Source organism: Arvicanthis niloticus, chromosome 14 (assembly GCF_011762505.2).
Source record: "Arvicanthis niloticus isolate mArvNil1 chromosome 14, mArvNil1.pat.X, whole genome shotgun sequence".
Taxonomy (NCBI): Eukaryota; Metazoa; Chordata; class Mammalia; order Rodentia; family Muridae; genus Arvicanthis; species Arvicanthis niloticus.
In genome coordinates, this window is record NC_047671.1 from 72,666,157 (window position 1) to 72,680,017 (window position 13,861).

At 40.1% G+C, this 13,861-nt stretch overlaps 1 protein-coding gene across 2 annotated transcripts in view; it reads left to right on the forward strand.

Moving 5' to 3' along the window:
- Positions 1–13,861, forward strand: part of Osbpl1a (oxysterol binding protein like 1A) — a 181,147-nt gene that overhangs the window by 25,689 nt on the left and 141,597 nt on the right. For both annotated transcript variants that reach the window (XM_076912969.1, XM_034517766.2), the window contains exons 5-7: positions 2,865–2,976; positions 7,280–7,365; positions 8,439–8,583. In XM_076912969.1, the coding sequence (XP_076769084.1) occupies positions 2,865–2,976; positions 7,280–7,365; positions 8,439–8,583 (343 nt within the window). The remainder of the gene's footprint in view (positions 1–2,864; positions 2,977–7,279; positions 7,366–8,438; positions 8,584–13,861) is intronic.

A 13,861-nucleotide genomic window follows, 5' to 3' on the forward strand; every position in this document is an offset into this window, starting at 1 on the left:
TCGGCATGGTCTGTCTCCTGCTGCTTCTCTGGCTGCTTTGATGGTTCTTCCCTTAGAGGCCTTTTCCTGTGTTTTTCTTAACATTCTCTTTTCTTTGGAAATGTTCCACCTCAACCAACCAGTCTGTTCCTCTGACTTCCTTTGATCTTCCTAGGGGATTATTTTAGAACCTGTGATTCCACTCCATGCTTCTCTTAAGGCATCCAGATCCTCCTGTCTGCTGCTTTGCCTGCTTCAGGTCTCTGATGTCTGCATCTATAGGGGAACTCCCCGTGCTCCACACTGAAGCCCCGTGCAGTGCCTGCACTAGTGCCCAGTTACTTCACGGTGGACTCTTTCTGCCTTCTATACCTAGGAGTAGGAATGTACTCATTGCTTTTCATCTAAGCCTCATCCCTCAGGCCTTTTCCTGGCCCTTTAGAAATTCTACTTTGACCTTTAGACTGGGTTATCCCAGTGAGCATTATGATCTCCATTTCAATTTCATCAGAGCCTTGACTTTGCAAGGTTTTTGCAGCACCTCTCCCAACCCCTAATGCTAAGGTCTATTCCCTACAGGGTAGGTTTCCATTCTCCCTTTAGTATTCGGTATCTAGGGATGTTTTCTCTGTAGGACCTTTTATGGTGTTGAATGCATGAGGAAAGCCAATAATAAGAATTTGGGGAGGTACTGAAAGGTTCGAACTGAGGGAAATGTAAGTGCAGTTGGTGTTTCTTCAAGCACCGGGGACACCTCAGGACTAGAGGAAGAGTACCAGATCTTGAGGCATGAGGAAGATGATGAACTGTTTTGTATCTGCAGCATTACAGAAGGCAGGTGGCCTTGGATGGGTCACAGAGCAGCACAGTTGAGCTTACAGAAAGTTCTCAACTGTTAAGGAGAGTTACTCTGCAATGCCCCTAAAAACACAAGCCACTTCTGTCTACTGAGACGTTGAAATCGTCCCTGACTTGTCTCTCTGGGTGTCTCAGTGATGTCAGTGGGATAAATGCAGATACCAGTCCCTGAGAGTGCCTTCTGGAGTTCTGGTTTTGACTCTGCATAACACATCTGTATTTTGATACTAGTTATTTTTTTCTGAGAGCTTGCTTTCTATAGCTGGAGGTGGCTAAGTAGGCTTGGAGCCCTGATTTAGGAAGTCTGGGGTGGGGGCGGCTCAGATTGTTCAAATGCTATCTTACCCATTTTACTTATTTTAAAAATGATCTATTTCGTCTTTGAGAGAAGATGTCAGTATGTAACTCAGGCTGGTCTTGAACTCCTCATGACCCTTTTTCTTCAGCCTCCTCAGTGCCGGGCTCACAGGCACGTGCTGCCATGCTCTCCCTTTGTAGTTTAAAATTGGACTTTTTGTTGTTAGTTGTAAAGTCCTTTGTATGTTCTGTATACAAGTCTCTTACCAAATACATGATTTATAATTTTCTTTTTTCTAAGACAAAGTTTTTCTGTGTAGCCCTGTCTGCCCTGGAACTTAACTTTGAGACCAGGCTGCCCTTGAACTCAGAGATCTGCTTGCCTCTTCCAAGTGCTGGGATTAAAGGTGTGTGTCACCACTACCACAGTTTTGTTAAATAATTTTTACCAGGTTCTGGGCTCTTCATTTTCTCACATGAAATATTTTCATGAACCATTACCTCTAAAATGACACGTAATACTGGTGTCCTTAAAAAAATTCCTTTACTAAAATACTACTACTTTTCCTAACTGTTTCCCTGTGTATCTCCTATGGCCTTATCTCCTGGATAAAGCAAAGGCCAGCCTGGGCTACATAGGAAGGCTCAGCTTACTTGGAAGAACTCAGTCTGGAAAGAAATACGCTGAAATGTTTGTGGTTGTCACTTAGTAACAAAGATAGTAGATGTATTTTTGTTTGTTATAGTTTAAACATTAGTTAAGTATTTCTACTGTATAAACACTTAAAAATAATATAGGAGATTTTATGGCCTTGAAGGAGGAAAGTATAGGACAGCGTGACAAGACAGACCTCCCTCCGTGTGTTTCAGGGTGAATGTGGCTGCCCTCCCTGGGAGCAGGATCTTAGGGCATAGCCATGTGTCTGTTGTCTGGGTCCTCTGTGTCACTGCCTAAGGTTGTGTGGTGTTCCAGTGCTGCTGGACTTATGTGTTCCTCCATTACTGGTCATTTGGAAGTCCTAAAAGCTAACCACGAGTGTAAGCCCGAGTAGTATTTTCTTTGCTGAATATTGACTTCTTTCACTGTGATTTGTCCCATTACTCCTCCTACTTTAGAAAATATTTAAAATACTAAAATTAGTTTATAAAAATGTAAGTATTCAAGAAATTCTTACTCTCATTAGTCCTTATAAAGATGAATGAATATACTAAATTTTCTCTAAGTTGTGATTTTGTTTGCTTATATTAGCTTAATCATACATTATTTTAATAAAATAACTGGATAATTTACTTAAAAGGTTTTTTTTAGACTTACTTAATTCTCACGTTATGTGTGTGAATTTTTGCCAGCATGGTTAATGTCTCCTGTGTCCATGCCTTTTGGAGCAGGGATTACGAGTGGCTGTGAGCCATCCTATAGATGCTGAGAAGTGAACCTGCGTCCTCTACAAGCAACAAGGGCCCTTAACTGTTGAATTGACTCTTTACCCCTAGATAATTTACTTTTAAAAGTCAACTAAAGAAATTGGTTATATATTGATTGTGAGTTGGGAGTTGTTTAAGTAATAATAGGTTATTAGCAGAATTTTTGTAGACATAATCGATTTGATATGAAGATTCTGACATATTTTTTCTATTTTAGAAATTATAGCAATCACTAATTTGAAAAAGGATTGTCATAATAAAGTAGTAGCTTGATAACAACTAAAATAATTTCTCTGTTTATTTAGGAGCTGGTAATGCTTCTTTTAGAATACAATGCTGATACTACAATTGTAAATGGAAGTGGGCAGACAGCAAAAGAAGCCACCCATGATAGAGAAATCAGGCACATGCTTGAGGGTAAGCATCGTGTTTTGTTTTGTTATTGCTAAGGCCACAGGTGCATAAACACAGCTCTACGGCACCAGTGTAGATGACAGCAAATCCCTCTGTTCTTATGTCATTACAAAGCCATTGCTTAGTGTCATTTTGTTCCCTCACTTTGCTAATTACTTGTTGCTGTGGCACGGTAGCTGACAGAAGCAGCCTAACAAAGGAAAGATGTACTTTGCTCACAATGTGAGGGGGATAAAATCTACTATGGCAGGAAGTCATGGCAGTGGCTCCATGGTGCTGGGTACATGTGATGGGATTGTTCTTTTACTGTGGAGGAATAGGAAGCAGAGGGAGGGCCAGAAGCGGGGCTGGGTTATGAAACTCAAGGCTTATTTCAACTACCCACTTTGCTCTTTGAGGTCCCACCTCAAAGGTTCCATGGCCCCCCCATAACACAGCCAGCAGCTGGGGACCCAGTGTTCAGATTCGAGAGACTGGGGGACATTTCACCTCCAAGCTGTAGCATTTGCTTTATGACTATTCAAATCTTCACTTACAAAAGAACATAGCTGCTTAAAATTACGTTTTCAGTACATAACAAATGAGGGGTAGAAAATTCAGACCTGAGGGCTGTGGTCAGATAAGCTGCTGCAGCGAGGCGATGAGAGTGCCCAGGAGAAGGCGGAGACGCTGCGAGCTGGACTTGTCAGCCATTCCACAGCAGATTCCGGCGTCCACAGGGCCTCACCATGCTGTAGTATCAGCACTCACTTCTTGATGGATCGGGTTAATTGCTATGGACACCAGAGATTTAATTGCATTTAAGAAGATATATTAGCCTTGAATAGTACAGAGAAATTTGTCCACTACAGTTTAAAACAAAACCACTTCTGGGCTTAGGTAATAGGATTAGTCTTTGATGGTCCAGGCTTTGCTGTAAGGCTAGACCAGGTAATTTCTACTTTGCACATAAGGTCTGGAAATTACAGCTGTGCCTTCACACATATCCTGTTCCTCTTTCTTGCAATTCAGAGAAAGGTGATACAACTTTGTATTTAAGGGTGTTAACTCTGTAACTATAATTATTAGTATTTTTATTCATGTGAAACCTATAGTCTCAGTTGTAACAATTTTCTAATCAATTGAAATCTTGCTTATACTGTAGTTATAAAAATAGCGACTGTTTGTTAGGCACCTATATTAGATAATTGTTATCAACACATAACTGCACACTTTGGTGGTTTTGAACTGATCTTTCTTTGCACTGGTCACATCCAGCTGCCTTTAGCTGATCTTGGAGGGTGACACTTTTGTCCTACATCTTAGGTCAGTACTTTCACTTGAGCTCACTGGTTTCAGTGAATAACCAGATCCACACTTATCATCTGCCAGCCATTGTAGCGTGCAATGGAAGGGCTCGTGGCTCATATTGGGTATGGTCTTTACCCTTCAACACACTGTGATCTACCGACAGGTGAGGCAACTGTTTCTGATCCTGTCCTGTCATTTGACTTTCTCATGGGAAACCAGGGCTGAGCTTTTCCTGATAGACTGGATGTTGGGTTAGTCTGACAGGTGGACATTTAATGGGGGATTGTGAAGACATGCTCTAAGGTTCCTCTGAAACCCAAGCTGTGCTCATATGACTTCACAGGTAATGTCATTTGTCAGCTCATGTGCTTCTAGCCTGGGAAATAGAAGATAGAGACTTAAGTGAGTGATTCTGTTCTGATGAGATCACCTTCCCCAGATGTAATGCTACTTGTAGACACCATTAAGTCACCATTTGCTATTTATATAAGGCCATTTTCAGACATATGATTTTTAAAAAATTTCCTCCTGTTCTGGAGGCTGCCTTTTAACTTTTTAAAAAGTTCAATTTGATATGGATATGTTAATTGATTGATGAGGAACCATTGATCTGCTTCCTCCCTTTGTTCTTCTCTTTTGGTATTCCTAGTCTAATGTCACAAAGATATTCTATCTTAAGAGTTTTGGCTTTTATAAACCTGTGCTCCATTTTGAGTTAAAGTTGCATATGCTATGAGGGAGCCCTGTCCTGCATAAGTGTCAGTTGTCCCAGCACTTTTGTGCAGAAGCCTCCTCTGTCCTCACTGGACAGTCCAGATATCCCTGTGGAAAATCAATCTGATAGTCTCTGGAGTATGCATGGTACCCATACAGTGTGATGCTGTGTAAACCGTTGTATCCTGCTCTGGGAATATTGGCAAGGAATGGTGTTCAGGACAGACTCTTTGTATTGTATTTCATTTAAACCTGTGATTGGTTAAACCCAGAGATAGAACCCATGAATGCCAAAGGCTGACTCCATAATGATCAACATCAGAAAATAGAGCACTAATAGACAAATCAAGGGGCTCCAGAGATGGTTCAGCAGCTAAGAGCACATGTTGTTCTTACAGAAGACCCAACTTTATCCCAGCACCCACATGGTATATGCGTATGCGGTGTATATATGAAGGCAAAACACTCATGCATATACAATAAAATAGATAAATCTAATTCACACACTGAACATCCCCAACTGAAATTGGAATGGCTCTAAATTCTAAAACTTTTGGATGTCAGTATGCCTAAAAAGTTAAGGGCCTTTGAGTATGTCTAATTTTGGATTAAGAACAGTTTACTAGTAAAGTTTGCAAATATTCCAAAATCTAGAAAACAAAACAAACAAGCAAAAATCTCTGAAACTTTAAACTCTAAAAGTTTACAATTTTTTTTAAACTCAAGAATTTTAGATAAGGAATGCTCAGCCTTTTGTAATATAATGCACATTTCATATACAGATTTTATCAGTTGTCTACATGACATCTCCCAATCTGGATCTAATGCATAATTTCATGTTGTACTTGTATCTCCGAGTCCCTGTTGTTTGAGACAGCATACCAGCTTCTGCTTTATGTAATATTGACTGTTGTGAGGAGGGGTAGCTATGACTGAGGAAGGGAATGTGGCCTCAAGTTTGCAGCCTGCTTGGTCTTTATAGTGAGTTCCAGGCCCACAGAGCTCCACAGTGAGACTTGTATCTCAACAAGTGTGTGTGTGTGTGTGTGTGTGTGTACACGCGTGCATGTGTGCACATGTGCGCGCATGTGTGAGGAGGGGTTGGTTGGAAAGACAGTTGTACATTTTGGTTGAACATCCTTCAGTCTGCTCGGTCCCTGTGATTAGATACAGGACATCTAATGAGTCAGGAATACTAAGTAGGTGAGTTTGTCTGCTGTGTTACTGCATTAGAAAACACGTGAGCGATTTGTGCTGCCACTGAGACAGTGAACACTGGCTAACCCTGATCATCACAAGCTCATAATTGTTTATGCTAAGTCTTTTTAAAAAAGATTTATTTATTTTATGTATGTGTGGGTGCTGCCTCTGTCCTCACACACATCAGAAGAAGGCATCAGATCACATTACAGATGGTTGTGAGCCACCATATGGTTGCTGGGAATTGAACTCAAGACCTCTGAATGAACAGTCAGTGCTCTTAACCGCTGAGCCATCTCTCCAACCCCCCTATGCTAAGTCTTTTTGTTTGTTTGTTTGTTTTTTGTTTTGTTTTGTTTTGTTTTGTTTTTTTGGTTTTTCGAGACAGGGTTTCTCTGTGTTGTCCTGGCTGTCCTGGAACTCACTCTGTAGACCAGGCTGGCCTCGAACTCAGAAATCCGCCTGCCTCTGCCTTCCAAGTGCTGGGATTAAAGGCATGCGCCACCACTGCCCGGCTATGCTAAGTCTTACAATGAGTAAATCCCTAGTGTCTTTGAATTGAACTCCCAAATCTAACAGTATTTGAGTTTCAGTTCAAATATTTGTATTTTTCTATATTGTGATCAACTTATTATTTGTTTTTTTTTAAGTATTTGTTTTTATATGAGTTTATGTGTGTGTGTGTGTGTGTGTCTGCATAATATGTTCCATGTGTGTGTGGTGGGTACCTATAGAAGTCAGAAGAGGGTGTCAGATCCCCTGGAGCTGGAGTTAATAGGTGGTTGTATGCTGTCCAGTGTGAGTGCTGGGGATTCCTCAGGTCCTCTGACATCTTTGTAATGAGTTGCCAGTGAGATGACACCTGGCTGTAGAGCAGCAGTCTCAGCCTGTGGGTCTCACTCCCACCCCAGTAGTCATGCCATATATCCTGCATATCGCATATTTACATTAAGATTCATAATAGTAGCATATTATAGTATGAAGTAGCTATGGAATAATTTTATGGTTGGGGGGGTCACACAACTATATTAAAGGGTCACAGCATTAGGAAGGTTGAGAACCACTGCCGTACATTAAGATATATATTTTTTTTCTCTTGTAGCTGTGGAAAGGACTCAACAAAGAAAGCTTGAAGAATTGCTTTTAGGAGCAGCTAGAGAAGGAAGAACAGCTGAAGTGTCAGCTCTGGTAACAAGAAGCATTATTTCCTACATGTTAGGCGGTTTTTCCCTTAAATGTTAACTTAACAATTCAGTGTCTGTGGGAGAAAAGCTCTTATCTCCCTAGAGTACGAGTGTGATTATACATGGATACACAAGTGTCCAGCAACTCAGGATGAGAGGAGTTTAGGAGGTTCATATGCTAATAGATCTCTAGATTTCTGATTTATCTCCTCATCTCCAGTCAAAAACCTGATGACTAAGAATTCAATTTTTCATAGTAAATAGTTAAGATAAAAAGAATTAATTTTTTTTTCAAATTAAGCCCACTTAAAAAAATTTTACAGAATCCAGTCAAAGAGGAAGTTTTCCTCATTTTGATGAACACTAAATTCTGAAAGAATATTATTCTTCTAAACATATCAAGAAGGGACAGTGTTTGGATCAAGGACTTAGATCAAGCTGAGCAAGCTGGCAGTCAGCTTTGCCTACTTTTCTTTTCTTCTTAGGAGACCTACTTTCTTGTTTCCATTTCCTGCATGGTCTCATTAAATATGAAACTCTAAATTTGTTCTGAATTCAAGACTGAAGCATTGCCATTTGCTCTAAAGTTATTTTAGCTCACTTGAAAGCATTTCTTTGGTTTCTAAGTATAGCACCTGCAACATTTTAAAATTTTTTTGAAATGGAGACTTTATAGAGATTGCTAAAGCAGTAAGGTGGGAAGGACAAATTCAGCAGAGCCTTGACATTTACACTTCTAGCATCTTGGGCTTAGCTCTTCTTGGGACTGTTGGTTGGTGTTTGATTTATAGTTTTGCTGTCACGAGTGCGAAATGCAAGACTGTTGGGAACCAGCAAGTTAGTGACATCTTAATGTGAGGCATCGGTGGGCAGCACTGCTGCTGTGCTTAGTGCCAGAACACAGATCTCAGATCTTCTACCTGCTGAGGACAAGCATGGCTCAGCTACAGAGTGAACTGGCAGGTGCATTGTGCAAACCTGCCGTCTCTTCTGTTTGCAGGCTCTGCTTGCAGCCTTTCTGCATATTGTGAGGGAAGCCTGTCTTTGGTATGTAATCACATTGCCTTCCTGTGTTAGCTCAGCAGGCCCAATCCTCCTGATGTGAACTGCTCAGATCAGTTAGGAAATACTCCCTTGCACTGTGCAGCTTACCGGGCCCACAAGCAGTGTGTCCTAAAGCTTCTGAGAAGCGGAGCTGACCCAAGCCTGAAGAACAAGAACGGTGAGCATGCCCGATGAGAGTCATTCTTGGTTGTTTGACTCCAAAAATGAAATCAGCAATGTACAAATGATTTTGTTCCAGCCTTTGTTAAATTGATGGTCTCCTGTTTATATAAGGACATTCACAAAAGTAGAACGACATTTTCTTCTCCTTATAAAACTTAACTAGTAATGCACTCCATACCCCAAATGAGACCATTGTTGAGAAAGATATTCCTACCATCAAGGAAAGACAGCTGTCATTGATTGTTCTTTGTAGCAGTTATATACTATAAGATTGCCACCAATACAGAATTAGAGAATGCTGGACTGCTGGTATAGGAGAACCCAGCGTTAGACTATCAGGAGCCTCTTGTCATGGCCTTTTCATCCAGTGGTCAGTATACAGCCTTGCTTTCTGAGTGCTACTGTTTAAGATCACCTTCTGTAACGTGGTGCTGATCTGTTAACGGAGGTCATGGCCAGTGGTCCCTTAGTCCGAGTGCACCATCTCTAACTGAGGTGCGTCATAGCTTGCACTTAGAAACACTGGCCAGCCTTTCTGCTTGGTTCTTTAGGGCCATTTTATATGAGAAAGTCAAAGGCAAAACACATTGAGACATGACCCTAATATACTGTAATAGGGACACTTGGTCATTGGCCAGATGGACAGGAGAAAGCCACCTTTTTACCTTGTTCTACTTTAGCTTGTAGAGCAGGCTGGGAAAGCCAGCATTAGGGGAACCAGAGTTTTTGCTACTTTAGAAATATCTGTGAATGTCCAAAAAGTTGCCTCAAATAATTGACTTTGAGGTTAGACATCCTTTTTAGCAGTAGGCAGATTTGCTGTGTACTGAAGCATTCATAAAGATGATGTAAAAAACTGCTAATGTCTGGAATGCTCTCTCTGTGTTTGTGGTTTTCTCTGGCATCCAGTGGCTGGCCTGGCTGCCACTGTATGTCCACAGCTGCACGTGGAGGGGTTAGGCTTCTAGTAAAAGTGCTGATGGGATCAAACTGAAATCTCTTTCTGTGCAAATTAATTTAAAGTGGGGTGGTATTTTTTCCATTAACAGACAAAGATGTTTCATGCATTTTCTAATATCCTATTATTCCACTCATTTTCTTTTCTTTTGATAACACACACACACACGCATTTTTCTTGTGAACTTGCTGGTTATACAAGGTCATGTAGGTGGGAGGGCTGCTCATGTGAGTCTGTGTGCTGTACTGAGTTCTTCCTGTATGCCTGACCCTGCAGACATTGAGTCCAGAGATGAAGCTGACATTTCCTCCAAGTGGCAGCAGCTCAGAATTTATTTTTGGCATTAGGGCAGACTTTTATGAAAAAAATCATACTGTCATTTTCCCCTCTGTTGGAAGGATCATTTCTCAAAAGGGCCCTGCAGACACAGTGGGGATATCAAAATTGGCAGACATTGTCTTTCTAGGTGCTGTGCAGAAAGACTGAACTGATGACGCTTCCCCAGTGAACAATTAAAAAAGGGGTTTTCTCATCATTTCAGAAGCAGGTGTTAGCAGCCCCTGCTTCGCACATCAGCAGTTCTGGTAATCTGCCTCAGAACAAAGTCAAGCTTCTTATCTTGTCTCTAGATTAAAAACCTTTCATCCCTCCCCACGCCTGGATTATCTTGAAGCCATTCCAGAGAGCAAACCATTCCTTTGATAAATATTTTATTATATCAATAGAAGATAAAGACTCCATAAACAACCTTTTCATAGGTATACAATTCTGAGTGTATTAAGGATGGCTTAATTATGCCTTTCAAATTATAATTGTATGGTGTGTGGTTTAAGTTAGAATTGTATGGTAGATGAATTTCTTTTTTTTTTCCTTAATATCTCTTTTTTTCCCCAAACACTTTATTTATCAGTATTTGTATATACATACATACTTATTACATGTATACATATATACATACATATATGAACAATAATTAAATAAGATATATTTGAAAAGTATTGGGGGTTGGGAAGAGTGGGAGGAAGGAGAGAAAGAAAAAATTATGTAAATACAATGCTCATATATGAGATTCTCAAAAAGGAAACCATTTTTTAAAAAAATGTTCAACAGATTAACTTGCATTTTACAATATGAAAATAAATATGACCTATAATTATGTTGAAGGACATTTTAACTCACTACAAACTTTGAAATTTAAAATGAAATCAATAACAATTATTTTACCCAGCATACTAACAAAAACCACAATAACATTTTATAATTCAAAGTATTTCTGAGAACAAGAAAATGGATTGTCAGAAGCTAAGTCAGCAGAGCCAGGGGGACACTGTGTGTTATTTCTTTTCTTTTCATTTCTTTTTTCTTTTTTTTATTATTATCAAATCATAATTTTTACTTTTTAACACAGGGGTTATAAACACAAAAATGCAGGATGTGGGGAAGGGGATGACACAGGAGCATAGATGTTCAGGGGGAGTACAGATATCTTTCAGAACAGGGTATCAGCTGGGTGAAGGTTCAGGGGTCAGGTCACTATGACTCTGCCTATGCTTCACTTGTCCTTATCTAAGTTGGTACTATCCGCCAAGGCTGCCTATTTACAAGGTCTATAACTACTCAAGCTGGTAGATTTCCACAAAAGCTGCCTGTTTACAATAGTTTATAGACATCTGTTTCAGTGTTTTTCCATAGAGACCCAAGACTTTGTGTTAGCAGGCATGTATGTCAGGCCTATTGCTGATTTTAGGCTTATGGCTGATTTTAGGCCTTCAGTGTATAAGCAGGGCTGCCCCTGACATCTCCTCCCTTCTCCAAATATAGAAGGGTTGTGGCGATTCTAATCTTGCCAAGGCGGAGATAGAGGCCTGACCTCCAGTAATTAAAGGGGACCTTGTAATGGCTCCAGTCCTCCTGTCGTTGTCCAGTGAGGCATGAAGGCCATACCTGTCCCGATGTCTTTTTCCTGGAGAGGGGATACTTTTGACATCAACCCCTATGCAGTCAGGCTTGTCCCTCAAGGAACCCAGAAACATATTTTTAACTTTTATTTATATTCCCTTGCAGTGCTTAGCCTTGCAGCCTAAGCAAGAATTCAGATCGCCAGACAGAGGGGGTTCTGGGTGGCCCCTCACTGCTTGGTCTAGGGGCAGAAGTCCCCTCTTTTAGGTTGGGTAGAGATGGGACTTGGGAGCACCCTGGATAAAGTAACATCCTCATCTAGAGTCTTGTGGTCCTCCATAGCTAACTTATGATAATGTATCTGAATAGATTTTGCTATCAGATTATCTATCTGTTGTTTCACAAAGTTAGCCTATTTAAGGCCCAGGGACCAAAGGAAATAAGCAAAAATAACCTAATTAATGGTCCCAAGATAGAAGGAAGTAGGGTTAACAATCATGGAGAGGTTGAAAACCAATTCTTCTACAAGCTCTCATTTTTCTCTTTCTCTCTCTGTCTTTTCTCAAGACCTTCTCTGGCCTTTTTCATGGTCTCTTTAACCATCCCTGTTTTGTCTATGTAAAAGCAGCATTCTTCTTTAAGGGCTGTACAGAGTCTAGAGCTGTACACAATCTTTTCTATTGTAAAAGAGAAAAATCAAGTCCAATAAAGTCCTTTACAATTTGGGGGGATGGCATCAGACAGCAAAACGAGGGATTTCTTCAGATTAGTGATGTCAGTCTATAGCTGTTTGACGTCCTTGTCAAAGGCCCATTGGAGGTCTGAGTAGTATAAGTCCAGAAGCCAGCATCAGGATTAGAACTCCTAACAGCAGACATCACCAGTGATTAATTTTTTATCTAGAAAGGAAAAAAGAAGGGAATTCACAGTGGATGTCAATTGTTATTCATCTTATTTATAATTGGGCTTGGTTTTGTGGGGGTATCTATTTAGTTCAGTAATCTTTTTGGTGGCCATTTAGCTGTGCCTTCTGTGGTATCAAACATGCATATCAATCCTCGGCCCCATGTAGGAACTGGGTCCTGGCCATTCCATTTAAGAGTAAAAGGGTCCTTCCACATAGTTGTGGCTTAGTTTTTATTGGTCTCAGCGATGCCAGAGGCAATCAGCAGCAGATTTGTCATGAACTTTCAATTTTAGAAAGTTAAGAGTAAACAAGGCATGCCCTTACACCCTCAGAGAGTCATAAAGACGCTATTTAAAGAAATATAATTCTTTATTAATAATTTCTTTTATCAAAGGACTATTATAAAACAGCCAACAATTAATCAATCTATATCAATCTATATAATATATAAATTAATGATAGCTTCTTCTACTTTTTGTAAAATTACTCCTCTTTTGTCAATTAATTGTTGAGAGAAATTAGGATTTGCATCTCTCTTGAGACTATTAAACAGAGACATAAATTCTTTTGTGAAGAGCTTAAAATAAGATCTTAGCCAATAAGCATCTCCTGGAAACCTTTGAAAATTGTTTGAAATAAGTAAACTATCTTTTTTTTCCCCCCAGACCCATTATCTTTTTTTTTTTTTTTTTTTTTTTGATATTTTACACATTTACCTTTCACTGTTATCTCCACTTCCTTTCTCCCCCCAAAACCCCTTATCCCATACCCCCTCTTCCAATTTTTATGAGGGTGTGCTCCCACCATTCTCCCAATCCCGCCTCCCTGCTCTCGAATTCCCCAACACTATGAATCCAATCTTTCGGGGAACGTGACCCTCCACTTCCACTGTTGCCTAACGAGGCCACCCTCAGTTACCTATACAAGTGGAGCCATGAGTCCCTCCCTTTCTGTTCTCAGTCTGGAGGTTTAGACCCTGGGAGCTCTGGTCGAGTATTTTGCTACTCCTTCTAAAAACAAAACAAAACAAAACAAAACAAACCCAAAAAACAAAAAACCCACTCACACTTTGGTCTTCCTTCCTCCTCTTGAGTTTCATGTGTCTATGCATTGTGTCTTAGGTATTGTGAGCTTTTGGGCTAATATCCACTTATCAGTGATTGTATGCCATGTATGTTCTTTTATGATTGGGTTACCTCACTCAGGATGATATTCTCAAGCTCCATCCATTTGCCTAAGAATTTAATGAACTCATTGTTTTTAATAGCTGAGTAGTACTCCATTGTGTAAATATACCATATTTTCTGTATCCATTCCTCTGTTGAAGGACATCAGGGTTCTTTCCAACTTCTGGCTATTATAAATAAGACTGCTATGAACATAGTAGAGCATGTGTCCTGGTTGTATGTTTAAACATCTTTTGGATATATGTTCAGGAGTAATATAGCTGGGTCCCCAGGTAACACTATGTTCAATTTTCTAAGGTACCTCCAGTCTGCTTTCCATAGG